Source organism: Pseudorca crassidens, chromosome 2, assembly GCF_039906515.1.
Source record: "Pseudorca crassidens isolate mPseCra1 chromosome 2, mPseCra1.hap1, whole genome shotgun sequence".
Classification (NCBI taxonomy): Eukaryota; Metazoa; Chordata; class Mammalia; order Artiodactyla; family Delphinidae; genus Pseudorca; species Pseudorca crassidens.
The window spans coordinates 32,696,841-32,720,350 of NC_090297.1; the positions used below are offsets into that span (position 1 = coordinate 32,696,841).

Below are 23,510 nucleotides of genomic sequence, written 5' to 3' on the forward strand. Positions count from 1 at the left end.
CAACCCCAAGAAACTGAAACTGAGTCCCCCTAAAAACACGTTCCTCTGCTGAGTTTATGATTAATCTCTTTATCCAAAATGTTATTCCCTTTTTTGTCCAACACCTGGGTCCCCTCATGATTGAGGAGTAGCAAAGAAAAGGGGCGATTGAAACTGAGCAGGACCCCGTGGGGCCCTCCCAAGCATGAAAGCCTTTCTGTGTCCCCCATTTTTTGTTTGTAGGAAAAAGGTTGCAGCCTCTTAGACCTTCCCTGTGTTCCAAAGGGCAGATTCAAACAGTTACTAATAAGGGGAGTGAGGGAATACAGAAACAATAATGCAGCTTGTATCTCTTAGTTCTACAGGAACTAAGGGCTCCACTCAGGTAGAGGATGGTAACTTTATGCTAAGCATAAGCACATAGACCCCAAACTGGTTGGAACCAGAAGGCTGATGACTGAGATTCCTGGAACACCTCCCACCAACCAATCAGAGGAAGGTCACACACTCTGCAAGCACTCCCCCTCCCCCCCCCGAAAGTTTGCGTATAAACACTCTTCCTCCAAGTCATCAGGGATCGCAGGTCTTTTGATCATGAGCCACCCTGTTGCCCTGTTCTCCTTGCTCAGCCCTGTTTTCTTGGCTCCAAACCCTGGTCTCACTGGGCATTGACTGGGCACATGAACTTGGGTTTGACAACAAAGCCAGGCTCCCAAGCGTGAGGGGGAGAAGTCCCAGCGCGCAGTCTCACCCAGCCTGCACACCCTCCCCTCCCCACTCAAACCTCCGTAGTAGGTCGCAAGCTTCTACATGGCACTGCCACTGTAGGATCCCAGGAACTGAAACTAAAAAGTGGCGTTTCTAGCCCTTGGCAAGGCTGAAGGAGAACCCTCCACACGCCACAGCCAGGGGAACAGGCGATGGAGACAGCGGCGGCAGGGACCGAGGCGGCGCGCCGCGGGGTCTTGTGGGCGACGCCGGGCTCTCTCCGCGTAGGCGCAGTACAGCCTCAGCGGGCTTGGCCCCGAGCCGGGAAACCAGAGACGCGGGACCCGGCTTGAGCCAGGTGAGTCCGGCGGCTCTTGGCAGAGGCAGGAGCTACTTCCGGCAAGACTGGGGTTCAGAGGGGCACTCAGGTTCAAAGGGAAGATAGATATCAGAGGGCCAGAGTAGGGGTGGGTTTGAGGGACTTGAAGCCCCAAGTCTGGGGCCCCGGGAGCGATGGTCCCCGAAAGAGTGTGTCACCCGCGATTTGGCTGTGGAGGGTCAGATCCTACCAGGTTCTCTAAAGCAGGCACAGTCACCGGCTCTGCTCACCGCAGACAGGAGCGTTCGTGGAACCCTCCTCCCCTCCGCCCCGTGGCTCCAGGATCCCCATCTCCTTCAGACTCCAGCCTTGGCTTAGCCCCCTGTGCCCCGCTGCTCCCGGCTGTGGGCGCCCCCAGGTCGGGGCTACGATCGCAGCATATCGGCGGGGCGGGTCAGCCGCGTATCTCTCCCAGAGCAGTGTGTGCGGGCGCTTCCACCCTCTGATGTCTCGGGTTTCTCCTTCAAGTGTTTGGCCGCCGGCTTTGCTGTCCCGGTGGCCAGAGGTTCCTAGCCGGAGTTCCTCCGTATGTATCCTGGGAGACGCTTAGTGTAACTTTGAGCCCGGCTGGATTTCCGACTGTGGCACTCTTGCTGTTCTTGAGCCCACAGGAACAAGCCATGCTGGTAGGAAAGAAGACCGCAACTCTTAAGGCGGCTGGACCCCTGAGAGGATACACCTGTGACCTGAGGCTTCCTGCCAAAACTACTAGCCAAGACCAGGGTCTGGAGGAGGAAGTGGTTCTGGAGCTGCTGAGGCTGTGGACGTTCCTCAGCAAGGCTTGGGTCAGGTGACACCTTCAGAGAACAGGGAGAGACCGTGAACTTAGAACAGACTGTTCCCCATCTCTTGCCTGAGGTGGTGAACAGTCTGTAGTGTGGAGAGGAGAAGGCAACGTAGGGCAGGCTGGTTGAGGGAATGGTTCAGGCGAGGCTGGCCACTCTGGGGGCTGCAAGGCAGGCTTGTCTCATGGCTCCTTTCTTTTCCAGCTTTTCCTCCTTAACTCCTTGACCTTGCTGAGGAAGAAGAGATGACCGGTTCCCAGGTGAGATGCATATTTCCTTTCTCGGTCCCGGTATACATACTCTTGAAGAAAAGGAGAAGGAAACACATTTTGGATGTGCTGGATATGCTCAACATTGACTTTTTCTTTTGACACTCACAACAGTTGTGAGAAGTGGACATTATTTCCATTTTGCAGATGTAGCAGCTGGCTCAGTGAGGTTTAGAGACCTGTCAAGTTCACCAAGCTATGAAATGGTGGAGCCAGATTTGTCTTTAGGCCCATTGCCTATGCTGTACATGTTGTCAGTGGACAAGTCTTCTCATCCAGGGACTGAGCCTGAATTGTGCACACCTTGAGGGCTGGGCCTAATCTGTGAAATGAAGGACTCTGAAAGGAATGCACTTTCTTGCCTGGTGCCCTTCTTTAGGTTAGGTCTCTTCTCTCCCTAACATGTTGCTCATTCATTTATCTACTTTGTCATGGCTGCTCTGTGCTCATTTATTTGTAAGAGCAAAACAAACTGACTTAGATACAATTCTTACTTCAAAGTGTGTGGTTTCTTTGGGGGAGATTAATATGTACATGTATAAAATAGTGATTATTACTCACATATACAATGAGTAATATGAAAAGAAGCCACTCTTAAGTGTCACTTTGAAGACTGCACTCAGTGATAACAGTGCTAGAGGAGGGAAAAAAATCAGTGTGCACTGGGGTGATTGAGGAAGACTGAAGGAGGTGAGCTAGAGAAAATTTGAGTACTACAGGTTTCCTCCGCTATCTGAAAGTAGGGTGTTCCTAGGAAACCTTTCTGAAGCCAAAATGGTGGAAAGAAGCAATTACTTTAGGACACATCTTGCTAATGGACGCACAAAATAAATCGAGATAAAGCACAGATGCTCACAGACACAGTTCAAAGCTATGGAAACTTGATGCTGAGTGAAGTTCCTGGGGAAGAAGTTTGGCAGTGCCACTCTAGCAGCCCTGGGTATGTGCTGCCTCTGTAATGACTCTGCAAAACAAGTGTTGAATGATTTTTTTGATTTTTGTTTTTCTTCATGAAAGTGAAAATGCTTTTCAGATTTCTTTCTGTTAGCGAAAACAGGTGCTAATGTAGGTCTTAATGTAGGTCTTTCATGAAAGCGAAGTGGCAGATAGCAAGGATACCTGTATATGAACTTCCATACCTCTTTCAAGTCTTTACCGTTTTGTGTTGTTTATAATTGCCTTATGGCCTAGTTTATGATCAATTTTTACAGTGTTTCACGTGTGCTTGAGTAGAATGTATATTCTCTAAAGGTAAGTGGGTAGGTACCAACTTTTTTTTTTTTTTTTTTTTTTTTGCGATACGTGGGCCTCTCACTGTTGTGGCCTCTCCCGTTGCGGAGCACAGGCTCCGGACGCGCAGGCTCAGCGGCCATGGCTCACGGGCCCAGCCGCTCCGCGGCATGTGGGATCTTCCCAGACCAGGGCACGAACCCGTGTCCCCTGCATCGGCAGGCAGACTCTCAACCACTGTGTCACCAGGGAAGCCCCTCAACTTTTTTTTTTTAGACTTTCTGCTGGCACAATTCATTCTCATTTTAGAGAGGTTAGTCTTTATTCCATTAAGACCTTCAATTTATTGGATGTGGACAACCCACATTAAGGAGGGTAATCTGCTTTACTCAAAGTCCACCCATTTAAATGTTCATCTCATCTAAAAAACCCTCACAGGAACATCCAGAATAATGTTTGACCAAATATCTAGGCAATGTGGCCCAGCCAAGTTGACATATAAAATTAACCTTCATATTACCCTCTAACCTACTATATAGTATACTTATGTATTATGTTTCTTCCCTGTCACATACTGATAGAATGTAAGCTAGTTCCACCGGGGCAGTGTTTGTCTGTTTTATTCACTAATGTATCCCCAGAGTCAGGAACAATATCTGATGCATTGTAGGTACAATAAATATCTATTGAATAAATCTTTATCATCCTTATCCTCCTTACCTTCATCCAATGTCAGATGGTTACTTTTGGAAAAAACAAAACTTAAACCCCCACCTATTACTCCTCATATGTAGTGCTCTTTCCATATCCATAACGGAACACTTATCTTCAGAAATATCTTGAAGCCTCAGGATTCTCCCAAATAAAGTGAGTGTATTTATTCATTGACCAGGGTTTGTGTTCTTTAAAATCCAAGGATGGCCCTTGGGCTGGGCTATGGGTGTTCTTTTTCTTCTACCAGAGAGGGTCTGAGGGCTTTTCGTCAGCATGGTAAAGGAGCATCTCAACTTTCTTGTTACCAACAGAAATCTGGTGCTAAGCAGCCTAGGTCATAGATAATGTTGATTGGAAATTACTTAACAGCATTTTCCCCTAATTTTTATTTTATTTATTTTTTAATTTTTTTTTTTTTTTTGCCGTACGCGGGTCTCTTACTGCTGTGGCCTCTCCCGCTGCGGAGCACAGGCTCCAGACGCGCAGGGTCAGCGGCCATGGCTCATGGGCCCAGCCGCTCCGCTGCATGTGGGATCTTCCCGGACCGGGTCATGAACCTGTGTCCCCTGCATCGGCAGGCGGACTCTCAACCACTGCGCCACCAGAGAAGCCCATCCCCTAATTTTTAATACTTCTATACAATTTTTAAAACTGTCTATAGGTGTCCATAAGATCTGACTTGTTTAAAATTTTTGTATCTTTATTGATTTATTTTTGTTTGCTTAACCCATCAAGAATTGAGAAAAAAAGTGTGTGGAATCTCTTTGAGTAGTAGATATGTCAATTTCTCTCTGTAGTACTTCCATTTTAAAAAAATATATTACTTTGAGGATGTTTTATGAGGTACATACAAGTTGAGTTGTTATATCTTCATGGAGAATTAAAGTTTTTATCCCTATGTAGTGACCTTTTATATCACTTTGTGTCTAGAAATCTATTTTGTTCAACATTAGTATAGCTATTCCTGCTTTCTTTTGTTTATTATTTACCTGGTTTACCTTTTTCCATTATTTCAACCTTTTCAGGGCCTTATGCTTTAGGTATGTCTCTCATTAACTGCTTATAGCTGAATTCTGTCTCCTCCCCCCTCAATCTGATAATCAGCACCTTTTTAACTAGCAAGTTTAGTCTGTTTGCATTTAGTGTAGTTATTGATATATTTGATGTGTTTGTACTGTCTTGCACTTTAATTTTATTTGTCCATTTTTCCTGTATTTTCCCCTCCTTTCTTTTTTTTGTTTGTTTTTTAAGTGGAGAGGGTTTTTTTCTTTTTTTTCTTTTTCCTCTTTACATGTTTGAAATTTATAACTTATATACATTCGTTTGGTGGTTACCCTTGAAATTTTATCGTGCATACTTGCAAGCCTAGGTTTAAACAATATGTTAACCTCTTTCAGAATAATGCAAGGACTTAGGAACTACTGATCACATCCCCCATTGACTTAAAAGCTATTGTTTTCTGCATTTTATTTATTTTTTAGTTTTTCGCACTTGCTGAGCAGCTTGCAGGATCTTAGTTCCCCGACCAGGGATCGAACCTGTGCCCCCTGCATTGGAAGTGCAGAGCCCTAACCACTGGACCGCCAGGGAAGTCCCTGTTTTTTGCATTTTAATTCTGTCCTCTTAATAAATTAGATATTATAGAATTATTATTTTATACAGACAATGTTTGTTTGGATTTACATATATGTTTATCATTTATTTGCTTGCCATTCTTTCTTCTGTCTCAGGCTTTCCTTCTGGGATCACTTTTCTTTTTCCTGAAATACATTCTTCCTAGAAGTTCCTTTTTAATGCATCTTTAGACATTCCATTTGTTATTTTTTTCACAACTGCGTGTTATTTTCAGATAATTTCTTTGCTTTATCATCTTATAATTGCATCTTTTATTTTTTCAAATAATTCATGTATTGCTGTTCTGGTTCTGTATCTGATAGTTTAAATATCTGTAGTTGTTGGTAGTGTAAATCTGTTTTATGCTCACTCTCCCCTTTGATGAGTTTAATTATGAGCTCATTGATTGATCTTTATTTGAGTCCTATGGGAAATTTTTCTCCAGGGGAAATATGCTTCTGTTTCTGCCAGAGCTTAGAGGATGGTACTAACGTGGGATGGTCCCAGTTCCTCAGAGGTCCCAGGTCAGGCTAAGCTTCCCACCCTGCAGCTGGCATAAGGTTCCATATACCACAGCAGCGCTGCTATTGGCATCTCTGCAGGGCAGCCCGTCCTTTCCAACTGCCTGCCACTCTGCTCTCAGCTCACTGGGTTGTTTTGTCTTATTTTAACTTTTCAGTTGTGGGGAAAGGAGTAGTCCTTTTTCTTTGTTTCCAGTTAGGTGAAATTCCTTATTTTTGTGACATGATATTATTGACCTGTAAATCTTATAAATATTTGTAGCATCTGGTTTACTATTTTTCAACTTAACTAGTAATCCAAGAAATGTTATAATATAATGAAATGGCATTTTTGCCACCTATCAAATTGTCAGAGATGTGTTTTTTAAAAATACTTACTGGCAAAACCAGGACACTCAAATACTTTTAAACTAAATGTCATCTTGCTACAAACTTTTTGGAGGGCTTTGGAAATATGTGTCAGAAGTCTTTACCTAACAAACCTAACAAAAGTCTTTTAGCTAACAATTCTACTTTTAGGAATTTACCCTGAGAAAAAGAGTGGATAAGTGCATATAATTTAAATACAGTGATATAACTTGCAGTATCATTATGATAATGAAAAGTGGTAAGTAACTTTAGTGTCCAATATAGGGACGTTTTTTTGTTGTTGGTTTTTGTTTGTTTATTTGTTTGTTTTTTGCGGTACGCGGGCCTCTCACTGTTGTGGCCTCTCCCGTTGCGGAGCACAGGCTCCGGACGCGCAGGCTCAGCGGCCATGGCCCACGGGCCCAGCCACTCCGCGGCATGTGGGATCTTCCCGGACCGGGGCACGAACCCGTATCCCCTGCATCGGCAGGCGGACTCTCAACCACTGCGCCACTAGGGAAGCCCCTGTTGTTTTGTTTTTAATATTTATTTATTTATTTGGCTGTGTTGGATCTTAGTTGCGGCACACGGGATCTTTCGTTGCAATGCGTGGGCTCTTTGCTGTGACGTGCGGGCTCCTCTCTAGTTGTGGCATGCAGGTTTTCTCTTTAGTTGTGGCTCTCTAATTGAGGCCCACGAGCTCAGTAGTTGTGACACGTGGGCTTAGTTGCTTCTCTGACTAGGGATCGAACCCGCATCCCCTGCATTGGAAGGCAGATTCTTTACCACTGGGCCACCAGGGAAGTCCTGGGAGATTGTTAAATTATGATATAACCATGAGAAGAGCCACTATATAGCCATTAACAAGGTATAGAAGAATATTTACTAATAGGGGAAAATGTTCATGATATTTTAATTGAAAAATGTTTTTAAAAGTTGTAAAGAATATCCCCAAGTTTTAAAACTTACATATATATGCCAAAATGTAAATAGTAGTTATTTGGGGGCAATATGATTATATATTTTGTATTTTTTTTTGTAGTTTTCTCTTATCTTCCATAATAGCACTTTTGTTATCAGAAAAAAATAGCAAATGAAATGTGATTCTCATTGCGAGAGTGGGAGGGAGGGGGTTATTTGAAATGTGTGTTGTTTTATCATCAAGTTTTCTTTCCATAGATGAAGGTTAATTATGTCAGTACATACCCTAGGAAAAAGTTATAATTTAAGTGTCTAGCCTAGACATACAAGCCAGCACTTCGTCAAACTAGTGGGCTAGATTAGAGACTCAAAGTTGCCACTGCATTTTTTATATTATATAAAAAGAGTATGCACTGTTTAGAAAAAATCCTCAGCCAAGTGAATAAATAGTACAGCCATATTGCAGACATTTTACAAACAAGGAATATGAGGAAGAACCAAAAAATGTATTTCTTTACATGAGATCAAATAGATCATAGGCTTAGAGGTTTCATTTATATCAGCAGCTAATTTATGTGTGCCTGTACTACTTACTCACCGTGTGTAGGATCATTATAGATGTGAGACGTTGCAACACTACAAGTGATTTTTCAGCACAATCTGTAGTGATACAGCCTTAAATACACTTGATATTGCTTCTTTAATAGCTGAAATAAAACCTGGGGTTGGGCATTAAAAACTGTGGTTTTAGGCATTTATAATGACACATTTCTACTGTATTTAAGAATAAATTTTTAAAAATGACAAAATTTAATTGATGTGATCATTCATTATTCATATCTGGTTAAATTTGTAAAACAGACTCCTTTACAAATATTTTCAATCTCCCAATATTTAAGACCAAGTCAAAATATTATCATTGCATATTGATAATCTGTTATTCTCATCTGGGTTTATGTTTTGTCTGTTTATTTCACTACCTAGACCAATGTCCTTTAAAAGTGTTTTTAGGGACTTCCCTGGTGGTCCAGTGATTAAGAACCCATGCTTCCAGTGCAGGGGGCGCGGGTTCAATCCCTGGCTGGGGAACTGAGATCCCGCATGCCGCGTGGTGCAGCCAAAAAAAAAAAGTGTTTTTAAATTAGAATTTGATTTATTTTATTAAATGCTGTTTTGCCATCCTGTGAGATGGTCATATGGATTTTCCTTTTTTACTTGTTATGATTATGTATGTTAATAGATTTTCTAATGCCAGCTGTTATCAGGCTAAATTCTTAGGGTCAAATAAACAAAACATTAGCAGTGTCTCTTTATTCAAGACCAACTTGAATATTTCACCTTTACAGCCAGTTCCCAAAAGCTTCTCATAATTAAGAATTGAAAATTAGTACTACAGTGTGAACATGCCTAATTACTGGGAATTTATTTTCATCAACTTTGTTTCTGAAGTTGCTGTATTTCTAGACTTAGAAATTTTCTGTTACTTGACTGCATTGCAGTGAATGCTCTCTCTAGGAAATAAGTTTGTGATGATTGAGAAACAGAATTAAGACAGTGGATAGATATCCAGAACATAAGTCTTAAGTGTGCCTTTGAGTCACATAATATACAGTCTTAGAAAATAAGTTACAGTTATTGTAGACTAAGCATTAATGATGTTGATGTTTGAATTTCAATACTGACAGATCACTAGTAAACTATTTCAAAGCTTTATAAAAGACATTGAATTTCATTCTTAGAGTTTTCCCACAATACAACTTAATCTTTCTTCTTAGAACCATAATAAATACAAATAACCACACTAAAAGATCTATCACATCCTCATTCATATTAGACTTTTTTTTAAGTTGAGGTATAGTTGAATTACAATATTGTATTAGTTTTAGGTGTACAACATAGTGATTCAAAATTTTTATAGATTATATTCCATTTAAAGTTATAAAATATTGGGTATATTCCTGTGCTGTACAATATATCCTTGTAGCTTATTTATTTTATTCATAGTAGTTTGCGCCTCTTACTCCCCTACCCCTATTTTGCTCCTACCCCCTTCCCTCTCCCTGCTGGTAACTACTAGTTGATTCTCTATATCTGTGAGTCTGTTTCTGTTTTGTTATATTCATTCATTTGCTTTTGTTTGTGTTTTTTTTTTTTCAGATTCCACATATAAGTGGTAACATATAGTACTTGTCTTTCTCTGTTTGACTATTTCACTAAGCGTAATACCCTCTAGGTCCATCCATGTTGTTGCAAATGGCAAAATTGCATTCTTTTTTATGGCCGAGTAATATTCCATTGTGTGTGTGCGTGTGTGTGTGTGTGTGTGACATCTTCTTTAGCCATTCATCTGTTGATGGACACTTGGGTTGCTTCCATATCTTGGCTATTGTAAATAGTGCTGCTATAAACATTGGGGAGCATGTATCTTTTCAAATTAGTGTTTTCCTTTTCTTTGGATATATATTCCCAGGAGTGGGATTGCTGGATCATATGGTAGTTTTATTTTTAGTTTTTTGAGGAACCACTGTTTTCCACAGTGGCTGTACCCATATTAGACTTCTTTACAGTGCAGTGATTGGAAAGGAAAGCACTAGCTTTTAAGTAATCTCATAAAATCATTTTCAGTTCATAGGACACCTTCCTGTCTATTCCCAAAACTGCCAATTCTTATCAAGGGCATTTTAATACCTAGCCACTGTTCAGGTGTGGATGCAGCTATATTTACACTTGGTGGTTAGTCTTTAAGATAGTCTAAGAATCTACAAGCTTGCTTGAAAATAGAAATGATATCTTCCTAATTAAATGTTTAAAGGTGCTGGGCTTCCAAAAAGAATGATAGATCAAAGAATCCTTGGATTTGTTTAATAATAAAGGTATCAGTTAGCCTGGCTAATTAGCCAGCGTCAGATGAACTTTATGTTGAAATATAACTTTGAAATGAAATGGAATAGAACTTGGCTTTGTAGATAAATAAGTATATAAAGAATATGGACATTTCCAAGTACGTATCTAAAACATACATAACACTGTGGGTCTGTATATGTTGGTGGAGAGTGAGGGAACAGGAGTAGTTAAGGCTGAAATGCAAGTTTTGGGCAACTGGGTGAAAGGTGATAGTCTTCACTGAGATAAGGAACAGAGGAGATGGAGCCTCTGTGTTTCTGTGTGTGTTTGTGTGTGCAGAGGGGAGTTAGAAGACAGTTTGAAGCACCTGTCGGACATCCAATTAAAGAAGTCTAGAAGGTAGATATCAAGGTCTGAGACAGATCCAGGTGAAAGATACAAATTTATGAGTTGTCACCATGTATATGGTCATTAAAGTCATGGGCTTGGTTGAGATCATCCAGCTGATATGTGAGAAGAGAAGAAAACGAAGATAACCAGAGAAGAATCTTGAGGAACACAAATATTAATATTTAAGGAATGGGCACAAAAAGAGGAGCCAGAGTAGAGATCATGTTGCAGGAAGGCAGGATGGTATAGACCAATTAGGAGGCAGAGGTGAGGTCATGGTGGCTCAGAATAAAGTGGGGGCAGTGGAGGTAAAAGAGAGATTTTAAAAGATTTAGTGGGCTTCCCTGGTGGCGCAGTGGTTGAGAGTTTGCCTGCCGATGCTGGGGACACGGGTTCGTGCCCCGGTCTGGGAAGATCCCATATGCCGCGGAGCAGCTGGGCCCGTGAGCCATGGCCGCTGAGCCTGCGCGTCCGGAGCCTGTGCTCCGCAACGGGAGAGGCCACAACGGTGAGAGGCCCGCGAACCGCAAAAAAAAAAAAAAAAAAAGATTTAGTGACGGATCATGTGAGGGATGGGAGAGAGGAAGTCAAGGATGACCTCTTTTTTTCTGACCTAAACATCTGGGTGGTTGGAGGTGGGGTTTCCTGAGTTAGAGAGCACTGGGAGAGAAGAAGTTTTGGAAAGGAAGATAAAGTCAGAACTGAGCATGTTGATTTAGATGTCTTGGAAGACATCCAAATAGATATTTCTTTCACTTGGTAGAAATTGATTACCTACTGTAGATCAGGCACTATGCTTCACACTGGATGTTCACCAAGGAGATATTTGGGTCTGGAACTCTAGGTATAGCTTGAGGTCTTGGCTGCCAAAGTACATTTGAGAGTTGTCAGCATTCAGTTGGCATTTGAAGCTATCAGAATATATGAGATCACATAGGGAGAGTGAGAAGAAGGCCTAGGATCCAACCCAGGAAACCCGCACATTGACCTGGAGAGAAGGAGATTGAGAAAGATTGACCAGAGTGTTAGGAGAGTTAGGATACTATGATATCCAGACTCTCGGAGGAGTTTTGAGGAACACCATGTGGTCAACAGGGCCAAATAATGCCAAGGAGTCAAGCATAAAAAGGATTGAAAACTTTCCATTGGGTTTATCAGCAGGGAAGTCATTAGTTATCTTATGAGGATGAATTTCTAGAATAGGAAATGCTGGATCAAAAGATATGTTTGATAAATACTGCCAAATTGTTCTCCAAAAAAGTTCATACCAATTTATACTCCTTCCAACAGTATATGGGGGTATGTGTGTTCTCATACTGTCACTGTTAGTGGGTATTATAAGTCTTAATCTTTGCCCCAAGGATAGGGGAAAATAATGCCTCGTTATCTGAATACCCATTTCTTTGATAATTTGTGAGGCAGCATGTCTTTTTATGTGTTTATTGGTAATTTTTTTTCTTCTTGAAATTACTCACTCAGATTATTTACCATTTGTCCATTTTTACCGGGAGCATTTTATTTTTTTTTAATTGATTTTTAAGAGCTCCTCATATTATTAGGGTTGGTGAGCCTCTGCAAAAGATATACATATCTTTAAAATTTTTTTATTGTTCTTTAAATTATTCTTACAGCTTAGGACAAAATTCTGAAGTCCCCTTTATACTGTCTACCTTTCTCAGTGTTGCCAAGTTTGTACCCTTTGTACCACGGAAGCTGGTATAGATGTTTGCTCACTGAAGAGGAATTACTGGTCATTGGTGTCTTAAGAACACGTTACGTTCAAGGATGTGGCCGTGGACTTCACCGAGGAGGAGTGGGGGCAGCTGGACTCCGCACAGAGGGCCCTGTACAAAGAGGTGATGCTGGAGATCTATGGCAACCTGGTCTTAGTGGGTGAGGACAACTGCTCTTTGGAGAATTTTTGTTCCCTTGGTTGTTTAAAGCTGTGAGCTCTTAAAGTGTTTAACTAGGTGAAGGCTTGAGATTCAAATATCAGAGTGTCCAAATCACTATTGAAGAAAGAAAAATGTTGCTACTAAGTAAAAACTTGAGTTCCCCCTCCGCCATTTATATTTCTTTTTTTTTTTTTTGAGGTGAAGTTCACATAAAATTAACCATTTGAAAGTGTACAATTCAGTGGTACTTAGTACATCACAATGTTGTGTAACTAACTCCTCTATCAAGTTCCAGAACATTTTCATCACCCTAAAAGAAAACCCCATACCCATTAAGCAGTCACTCCCCATGCCCCCCTCCCTGTAATTACTTATTTAATTAGAAAGGTATTAAAACAAAATATATTGCATATAAAGTAAAAAGTATCTTTCAGACTATTTTCTATTTATATTACATATAAGCAGACAGAAAATATATAAGCTCACAGATACATATTTGTTTTGTTTCTATTTGTGTATTTATCTGTTTATGTTATAAAAATTAGTTCTGCAACTTTCCTTTTAGTTAGTAACATATGTTAGATATCTTCACATGTCAAAATATTTAGACCTATCTCAGTCTTTTAACTGGCTATATCATATTCCATTGTATGATATATTGATATACTGAAATTAATTTTTTTTAAATTTATTTATTTTTGGCTGAGTTGGGTCTTTGTTGCTGCACGTGGGCTTTCTCTAGTGAGCAGGGGCTACTCTTTGTTGCAGTGCACGGGCTTCTCATTGCGGTGGCTTCTCTTGTTGCGGAGCACAGGCTCTAGGCACGCGGGCTTCAGTAGTTGTGGCATGCGGGCTCAGTATTTGTGGCTCATGGGCTCTAGAGCGCAGGCTCAGTAGTTGTGGCGCATGGGCTTAGTTGCTCCGCGGCATTTGGGATCTCCCGGACCAGGGCTTGAACCTGTGTCCTCTGCGTTGGCAGGCGAATTCTTAAGCACTATACCACCAGGGAAGTCCCTTGCATAGTAGTTTGACTGAGTAGAGACCTTTAGATTCAAAATCATTTTCCCTGAGAATGTTCTAGCCATTGTATCTTTGTTTTTAAGCCTCGGATACTGCTGAGTCTGATCTGATTCATTCGTTTAGTAATTTTCTCTGTCTTATTTTATCTTATTTTTGTTTGTTTAACCTGTTTTTCTCGTCCCTCCCTTCTTTGGAATTTAGGAGTTTTACCAGGATGTGCCTAGCTAGGCAGTCCTCCCCGCCACCCCCCAACCCCGTAATTATATTTGCCTGTCATTGAGCCCATTCATCTCTGAAGCCTTCAGCTCATGGGGAGTTTTCCCTTGATATTTCATGAGATTTTGTTGAGGGAAAAAGAGGAAAAGCTTTAATTTATTCATTTCTACTTTTTATATTCCATGTCTTCCCTTTTCACGAGTTTTTATTTTGACAAATTTTGGACATCTTTGTCCCTCCTTTTTTTCCTTTCTTTTGTCCTTGTAGGGGAATCATTGGTTTAGGTTTAGCTTGCTTGCTGATAGTCTTTTTTCCCTCAAGACTCTGAAAATATTGTACTGTTGTCTTTGGTCAGTCTCAGTCTCTTTTCAAAGGAGTAACTTGTTTTGCTTTTTTAATGTTTTGTATGCTTATGTTTTCTTGATCCTTGAAATTCATAAATTTCATCCTGGTAGGTGTATATGTTAGTTTGTCTTTTTTTTTTTTAGCACTCCTAAGTGGTCCTGGGAAAATAGTTTCAATCTAAGAGAATCAAGTTCTCTTTCAGACTAAGTACATTCTCATTATTTATTATTATTATTATTATTATTTCATATCCTTTCTTCTCTCCTTCTGAATCTCTTATACATGTAATATATAGGAGCTTCGAGATCATAATTCTATTTTTAAAATCCTTTCCTCTGAGTCCTAGTAGAACTCTTCAAGTTGATCTTTTTTCTTTTTAAAGAACTTGTATTTATTTATTTATTAAAATTTTATTTAGTTTTGTCTGCATTGGATCTTCATTGCTACACACAGGCATTCTCTAGTTGTGGTGAGCAAGGGCTACTCTTTCTTGCAGTGTAGGCTTCTCATCGCAGTGGCTTCTCTTGTTGCAGAGCACGGACTCTAGATTCGCGGGCTTCAGTAGTTGCAGCACGCGGGCTCAGTAGTTGCAGTGCACAGGCTCTGGGGCACGCAGGCTTCAGTAGTTGTGCAGCGTGGGCTCAGTAGTTGCAGGCTCTAGAGTGCAGGATCAGTAGTTGTGGTGTACCGGCTTAGTTGCTCTGCAGCATGTGGGATCTTCCCAGACCAGGGCTTGAACCCGTGTCCCCTGCATTGGCAGGTGGATTCTTAACCACTGTGCCACCAGGAAGTCCCATCTTCAAGTTGATCTTTTAATCCACTAACATAGTTTCTTACATTCTCCAGTCTGATATTCTATTGCTTACAACCTCCCTTGAGGTCTTTTAACTTGACGGTCATATTTTTTCATCATTGTAAACATTTTCTCATTCTTAAATCATCCCCTTTCCCACACAGGAAAGAAACTTTATGACTGTGCCGAGTGTGGCAAGAGCTTCAGTCAGAGCACAGACCTTCACATCCACCAGAGAGTCCACACGAGAAAGAAACCTTTCGTGTGTGATACACGTGGCAAAGCCTTCAGTTATAACAGGAATCTTCACGTGCATCAGAGGGTCCACACAGGAGAGAAACCTTTTAAGTGCGAGGAGTGTGGCAAGGGCTTCCATCAGAGCCCCAACCTTCGCATCCACTGGAGAGTCCACGCTGGAGCAAAACCGTACAAATGTGAGAAGTGTTGTGAGAGCTTCAGACAGAACGTAGACCTCCAAGAGCATCAGAGGGTCCACACAAGGGAAACCATTTCAATGGTGAAACCCTTAAAGTACAAGCTTCCGTGCTCATCAGAAAGTCCACACAGGAGAGAAACCTGTAGGTGTGAGGAGTGTGGAAAGGATTTAGATCACAGTGAATCTTCACATTCTCCAGAGAATGAAACTGCAGATGTGATGGGTGTGTGATAAGCGTTTCTTCAGTTAGGGCTTAGATCTTCGAGTTTATCTAAGAATTAATACAGGAGAAAACCCATTTATATGTGCTAAGTGTAGTAAGGGCTTTGGAAAGAGCACTAACCTTGAGTTCCATAAGTCCCCACAGGAGAGCAATGTTACAAATGTGCAAGTGTGGTAAAGGGTTTCTTAAGAGCACAGAGCTTCTCTGCAGAGCGTCTACTCAGGGGAGAAACCATTGATTTCAGTGTCTGTGGTTGGGGCTTCCGTTACAGCACAAACCTTCATGCACATCAGAGTCCATGCGCGGTAGAGACCCTGTGTGCGTGAGAAGCGAGTCAGGCCTTCACATCCATTTGACTCCACGTGGGAGAAAACCATGCAGGTGTAGGTATGTGCATATCTCCCCCTTCCCCAGAGAGCCTGTTTCTACCACGATTCTGGCAGCTCCAAGAGAGGGCAGCTGCGTGTGCTTTGCTCGCCGTTGTGTCCCCAGCTCCTGGCACAGTGCCTGGCAGGAGTAGCCACCGAGTAAATATTTGTTGAATGAGAATCCATGTGGGAGGGAACCCCTGTTTGTGTGATAGTGGGGTAAGGACTTCAAGGTCAACATGTTGAAGCCTTTTTAGAAAGTGTGTTCACAGGTCAGATCATGGGTTTTGTCATGAGTTAATCCCTGCAGGAGAGAAATCCTGTGAACCTGATGATTATACTAATGGACTTAGAGAAAAATTATCAAATTATTAAATCAGTGTAGTAAATTTAAAAATACATGTCTTCAGCATAAGAATCCACACCCCCAAAACTGTATCAGCTGTGAAAATACTTTAGTCAAAACTCATACATTAAAATGTGTATCTATTCAGGAAAAAAAAATCCTGTGTACACCCTAATGAAGTTATGTGTCAGGCTCTGGACTGACCACCTCCGCGTAAGGGGGACTCCACCAGAATCTGGTAGCAGTAGCTCTTCTTTTGTTTTATATTTCATCTCAAAGAGGTTTATGTTAGACATAACCAATGAGTTATCCAGGGCCAAGGATTAACAAGGCCTTCCTTTTGGGAGAGACGCCCCTTACCTGGCAAAGTGCCCTTCTAGGCTGGAAGCCTCCTGGCCCTGATTGAGTGTCTCCCTGCCCATCATGTCATCAGGCTGCTGGGAGCTTTGCACCATGGATTGTAGAAATTCCCAGGTGAGGCATGTTCAGGGTAAGTGTCTATAGAAGAGATAGCTAAAAAAAAGGGGGCTGGGTCAGGGTTTACAGAGGGGAGTTAGAGGAGAGGAAAGCAAGTCTGAAACGGTAGGGAATAATTAGAAGAAATAGGAAAAGAACAGTGCCTGGGAGGTAGTTGGGAGGGGTCATAGGGGTGGGAAGCCCCAAGGCTTCTCCTAAGTCTCCAGCAAGTGTCTCAACCTCCAGTACAGGGCTCTCCTTGGAGATCTATGCTAACCAGAGTGTGGTCTGTAGTGGGTAGAGATGGACCCCAGTAGCATCAGGGCCAGTTGGGGCCAGAGGTGGAAGAGCTGCTGTGAGGGCCCTTGGAAGGCAACTCTATGCCCCATCACTTCCCCACGTGGCCCAAGTCAGGCGGGACCATTATCCCTCCAATAGAAGGAAGGATCATATATGCAGGCAATAATAAGCTTGACCCCCTTCAGGAGGCATAAATTAACTAGAGAACAGCCTGGGGGTCTGGCAATGAAAAGGGAAGACCTGGACCAGTGGAGGTTATGAAAAGGTCAGTGACCCAGTGTCATCTCTAAATCTGGGTAGGGAACAGAGAAAGTTGGTCAACATTTCCACTGAGTCCTTCACCTAAGAGCAATGTATTTTTCTGCATCCCCACTAAACAGCCATTTGGGGATTAGAAAGGCTTTGGGGCTCTTTAGGAGGACTGCCAGTTGAGCTGTCCAGGGACCACTGGCCTAAGTTGGGAAAGGGGATGGTATCCCTGAGGACTGTGATGGCACCCAAATACCACTGAATGCAGGTTATATTAATAAAATTCTCACAACACTGAGGTTTTATATTAGTGTCTTTTCCTTCTTCCTCTTTCTTTTTCCTCTCTGTCTCTTCCCTTTTATTTTCTTTCTCTCTGTTTTTAGATTTAAAAAATATTTGAAGTACAAAATATTTCAGACATACAGAAAAGTTCAGAAAATGTAACAGCTATTTTCTCAACTGAGATTAAGTAGATGTTAAATTTTTTGCCATAAGAGCTTCAGGGTTTTTTTTTTTTTTTTGGTATGGAAAAAAAAAAAGCAACAGATACAACTAAAGCCTCATGCCCTATTCTCTCAATTCTGCTCAGAGGTAACCATTATGCTTTAGTTACTATGTGTTGTTCCTCTGTATGTTTTTGGTTTTTTTATTACCCGTATGTCCCTGGTATCTTAAATTTTTACATAGATAACATCATCTTGTATGTTATCTTTTTGCAATTTGCTTGATTCACCAAACATTACAGTTTTGATTTTTTTTTTTTTTTTTTTTTTTTTTTTTTTTTTGCGGTGCACGGGCCTCTCATTGTCGTGGCCTCTGCCGTTGCGGAGCACAGGCTCCGGACACGCAGGCTCAGCAGCGGCCATGGCTCACGGGCCCAGCGGCTCTGCGGCATGTGGAATCCTCCCGGACTGGGGCACGAACCCCCGTCCCCTGCATCGGCAGGTGGACTCTCAACCACTGCGCCACCAGGGAAGCCCTGATATTTTTTTTATGCTAATGTTTTAGAACAAACTCATGGATTTTAACTTCTATCGTGTTCTAAGCTATCAGACAGGTATTCTTTTCAATAGATTATTTGTATATCCCTGTGCCAGTAACACATTTTTGAGTAATATAGCTTTATAGTAACTGTCTTAGCTATTTAAAACCCTTTATTTTTTCATATAAATTGTAGGATCAGCTTGCTAAAATTTTTGAAAAAATCTGTTGGATTGGGATTTTGGGAGTTTTGTTTCATTTTCTCTCATTTTGTTCTTTCCATTGGATTATGTTTTCTTCTCCCTTTATTTACCTCTACAAGATTACTATTTACATTTTATCTCCTTTTGTTTTATGTTAACTTACATAACTGTTAAATTAAGCCCCTCCTTAACAAGATAGAACAGAACACTAACTCTACTCCTCCTCTCATGTTACATGTTATTGTTGTATCAATACATGGTTTTAACTTCATCATTTTTTTGGGGGGGGGGGGTTTGGGGTTTTTTTTTGCGGTACGCAGACCTCTCACTGTTGTGGCCTCTCCTGTTGCGGAGCACAGGCTCCGGACGCGCAGGCTCAGCGGCCATGGCTCGCGGGCCTGGCCGCTCTGCAGCATGTGGGATCTTCCCGGACCAGGGTACGAACCCGTGTCCCCTGCATTGGCAGGCGGACTCTCAACCACTGCACCACCAGGGAAGCCCTCATCACGTTTTTAACACACCGCAGATTTATCACTATTATTATATGTTGTAAATAGCCAACCCAAGTTTCAATTAACCGGAACATTTACCAGTTTCTTACCACTGGTTCTTGCATTTCCTCCTTCCTTCTGAGTTCCATTTCCTCAGCCTCCCAGAGCAGTTGCAGCTTGTATCGTGGTTAAAAGCACCAGCTCTGCAGTCAGCCTGCCTGGGTTTGATATCTGGCTCTCTAGATCTCTAGCTATGTGACCCTGGGCAGAGTACTTAATTTCTTTGTGCTTCAATTTCTCCATCTGTAAAAGAGAGATGATAGTATTATTTACTTCATGGGGTTGTTATTAGGATCAAATGAATTAATATTTGTAGAATGATTAAAATAGTGCCAGGCACATACTAAGTCTTGTAAAAGTATTTCTTTTGTAAATAAAATAAATGAATCCTTCAGTAGTTTTTCAGCAGATATGTCTGAGAGTAGTAAATTCTTTATTTCTCCCTTACTTGTGAATTATAGCATAGCTGGATATAGAATTCTAAATTGGAATTTAATTTTTCTCAGTAATTCCTTAACCTCTAGTGCTGCTATTAAAAGTCTGTTATTAGTCTAATTATTGTTTCTTTTGAGACAGCCTGACTTTTCTCTCTGGTTAGTTTTAAAATTAGGATTTGCAAAATCCTGAAAAGCAGAAGCATGTTCTGCCATTTTACTAAATGTATATAGGAGTGGGTTTACTTGTATTTTCCCTAATCAAGACAGTAGCATGTAAAATAGCTTTTACATGCTATTTTCTCTTTTGCTAATTTTTCATTCTTTATTATATCCTTCTACTTCTATTGGGTGTATCTTTTTTTTTTTCCTAGCGTCTTGAGTTACATGGTTGGAGTTTATTTTTAGCCTTTCTTGTTTTCTAATAAATGCATTTCAGTGCATTTATTAGAAATTAAATTTCCCTTGAATACTTTGGCAGCATCCCTTGCAGTATGCAATTTGGCAGTATGTATCAAAAGGCTTTAAAATGTTTATGCCAGTTGACTGAGAAATTTTACATCTAAGAATCTATGTTAAGGGAATAATCAAATAAATTATGTGTAAAAGGTATACATTAGCATGTGTTATTTCTACTTTTTTTTTTTTTTTTTTTTTTTTTTGTGATACGTGGGCCTCTCACTGTTGTGGCCTCTCCCATTGCGGAGCACAGGCTCCAGACATGCAGGCTCAGCGGCCATGGCTCACGGGCCTAGCCGCTCCGTGGCATGTGGGATCTTCCCAGACCAGGGTACGAACCCGTGTCCCCCACATCGGCAGGCGGACTCTTAACAACTGCGCCACCAAGGAAGCCCTACATTTTTTAAAAGAAGGAAAGGATTACTTCACAATCCAGAGGATGTCATAATGTATCATAGTATATCTCTATGATGCAGTATTCTCCAACAAGAAAAGTGATGTTTTTGAATCATTTTTAATGACTTAGGAAAATTTGCATAATATAGCAGATATAAAGACACATACATAGAGGAAAAAACTGGAAAGAAATATACTAATATATTAATAGTGTCAATGGATGATTTTTATTTTCTATTTTATGTTTTTCAGGATTTTGCAAGCAGTCTAATGCTTCCCAATCCCTGTTGACAACAGCATTAACTCTTCTAATTACAAAATGATACGTGCCTATTGTAAAATATGAAAACATTATGAAACAAAAGTAAGTGTAACTGGTTTAATCATGGAGTGTCAACTCAGTGGGGTATATAAGATCATGAAATGGTTCTTTTTTCCCCCCAGGCTCTGCCTTCATCCATTCTGTTGAATCCCCATGAATGAATGAATGAATGAATGAGTGAGTACTGAGTGGGAAAGAGACACTGAGGGAGGGCTTTAGGAAAGGAAGGCTTTTCCTCACCAGTTCCCTGAGGAAGAATACAAACTGTATAAAAGATTACAACTGGTGAAAATATTTCCAGTCCATATCACAGACAAAGAGATTCATCTGCCTATTTATCAAGAGCTCTTAGAAATCAAGAAGAAAAAGCACAGGGACTTCCCTGGTGGTACAGTGGTTAAGAATCCGCCTGCCAATGCAGGGGACACGGGTTTGAGCCCTGGTCAAGGAAGATCCCATATGCTGCGGAGCAACTAAGCCCGTGCGCCACAACTACTGATCCTGCGCTCTAGAGCCTGCAGGCCACAACTACTGAAGCCCGTGCTCCGCCACAAGAGAAGCCACCGCAATGAGAAGCCCGCGCACCGCAACGAAGAGTAGTCCCCACTCGCCACAACTAGAGAAAGCCCGCACGCAGCAACAAAGACCCAACGCAGCCAAAAATAAATTAATTAAGAAGAAAAAGCACACAAAAAAATGTGAAGAGACTGTTCAGGCATAATACAAGTGACCCTTAAATGTATGGAAGGATGACAGACTTTTCTCATAATACGAGAAATGCATATCAAAACCATGCTGAGATACCATTTCTCACCTATGAGATTAGCAAAAAATTGAAAATTAAAAAAAAAACTTGTTAATGAGGCATACAGAAGTAGGCATTTTCATACATTGCTGTGGGGCTTGCAAAATAGAACAACTCCTATGGAGAAGAATTTGACAATATCTACCGACACTGTAGATACATTTGCCTTTTGATCCAGATATTCTATTTCTGAGACTCTATCCCACAGATACACTTGTACATGTGCTTTGCAAATATCTGGCATTGTTTCCAATAGTAAAAAGTAGAAAACAACACAAATGTTCACCAACAGAGAACTGGTTTAATAAACTATATCCACACAGTGGAATGGTATGCAGCTGTAATAAAAAATAAGGAAAATTTCCTTGTTGAAATGGAAATACCTCCAAGATATATTATTAAATGAAAAATGCAAGGTGAAGAACAATGTGTGTATATAAATATATATTTTATAGAAATATATATATAATGAATTTTATGTAAGGAGGAGAATGAGACTATATATCCATATTTGCTTATATTTGCATAATGTCACACTGGAAGGATAAACAAGGGACTAATAAAATAATTGGGGGGACAGGAGTGAGGGTGAGGATTTTCTGTACTTTTTTTCTTTTTGTATTCTTAATGTAGTTTTTTAAAATATTTATTTTTGGCTGCATTGGGTCTTCGTTGCTGCATGTGGGCTTTCTCTAGTTGCAACAAGTGGAGGCTACTCTTCATTGCGGTGCACGGGCTTCTTATTGTGGTGGCTTCTCTTGTTGTAGAGCCAGGCTCTAGGTGTGCAGCCTTCAGTAGTTGTGGCACGCAGGCTCAGTAGTTGTGGCACATGTGCTTAGTTGTTCCGCGGCATGTGGGATCTTCCCAGACCAGGGCTTGACCCCATGTTCCCTGCATTGACAGGTGGATTCTTAACCACTGCACAACCAGGGAAGCCCCTTAATGTAGTTTTGATCTGAACATTCTACCTATTTTTAAAATAATGCTGAATGAGATCCAATGTCGTTTTGGCATTTATTGATATCATAATATTGGTTTCTCTATTAATTATTTTATGATTAATTATCTTAATAAAATGTTTTCTGTGTAGTTTTTGCATCTATAGATTTGTCTGATTTCCTTTTTTTTTTTTTTTTTTTTTTGGCCTATTTTAATCAGGATTTGTTACTATGGTTCTGGAGTCTCTAAAGTGGGTAATTCACTAAATAACCTAGAAAAAGAAGAGCAAAATAAACTCAAAACAAGCAGAAGGGGATAATAAAGATACGAGCAGAAATTAATAAAATCAAAAACAGAAAAATAGAGAAAATCAATGAAACCAAAAGCTGATTCTTAAAGAAAAAAATCAGTAAAGTTGATAAATATCTAGCCAGACTGACCAAGATAAAAAGAGGGAAGGCACAAAGTCCTGACATAAAGAATGAAGGAGGGGACATCGCTAGTCTCCCTACAAATATTAAAAGTATAATAAGGAAATACCATGAACAACTCTGTGCACATATATGCAGCAACTTAAATGAAATGGACCAATTTCTTGAAAGACACAAATTACCAAAACTCATTCAAGGAGAAATAAAGTGGATAGTCCTATACCTATTAAAGAAATCTAATTCATGGCTTCCAAAAAAGAAAACTCTAGGTCCAGATGATTTCACTGGTGAATTCTACTAAACATTTAAGGAAGAAACAACAACAATTTTTCACAATCTCTTCCAGAAGATAAAGAGGCAGTACTTCCTAGCTCATTTTAATAAAGCCAACAGTAACCTCATATCAAAACGAGACAAAAATCCAAGAAAACTACAAACCAATATCCCTGCCCTCCGTATATAGAAGCAAAAATTCCTCAGCAAAATATTAGCAAGTGAAATTCAGCAAAATATAAAAAAGATAACCAAATGGTGTTCATTCCAGGAATACAAGACTGATTCAACACTTGAAAATCAATGTAATTCTCCACATTAACAGATTTAAGAAAAACTACATGATCATATAAATAGGTCCAGAAAA

At 40.7% G+C, this 23,510-nt stretch overlaps 1 protein-coding gene across 7 annotated transcripts; it reads left to right on the forward strand.

Annotated features, from left to right (window-relative positions):
* Positions 1–947: 947 nt before the first annotated feature.
* On the forward strand, positions 948–21,559 carry LOC137218578 (zinc finger protein 239-like). Of its 7 annotated transcripts, none has more exons than XM_067725680.1 (6): positions 986–1,045; positions 1,678–1,856; positions 2,056–2,111; positions 12,334–12,595; positions 15,136–16,017; positions 20,626–21,559. In XM_067725680.1, exons 4-5 carry the CDS (start codon positions 12,562–12,564, stop codon positions 15,636–15,638), a joined length of 537 nt encoding a protein of 178 aa, XP_067581781.1. In that variant the 5' UTR covers positions 986–1,045; positions 1,678–1,856; positions 2,056–2,111; positions 12,334–12,561; the 3' UTR covers positions 15,639–16,017; positions 20,626–21,559. The 7 variants fall into 7 exon arrangements, 6 of the variants coding, with proteins under 6 accessions (XP_067581782.1, XP_067581778.1, XP_067581781.1 ...); XM_067725678.1 differs by having other exon boundaries at positions 12,382–12,595; XM_067725682.1 differs by having other exon boundaries at positions 1,678–1,851.
* Positions 21,560–23,510: the final 1,951 nt, after the last annotated feature.

What these genes read in the sequence shown, in the direction of transcription:
- LOC137218578 (XM_067725681.1), top strand. Translation starts at nt 12,562, where the DNA reads ATGCTGGAGATCTATGGCAACCTGGTCTTAGTGG. An exon ending in TGGCAACCTGGTCTTAGTGG is followed by an intron (nt 12,596 to 15,135) that starts GTGAGGACAACT and finishes TTTCCCACACAG; the next exon opens with GAAAGAAACTTTATGACTGT.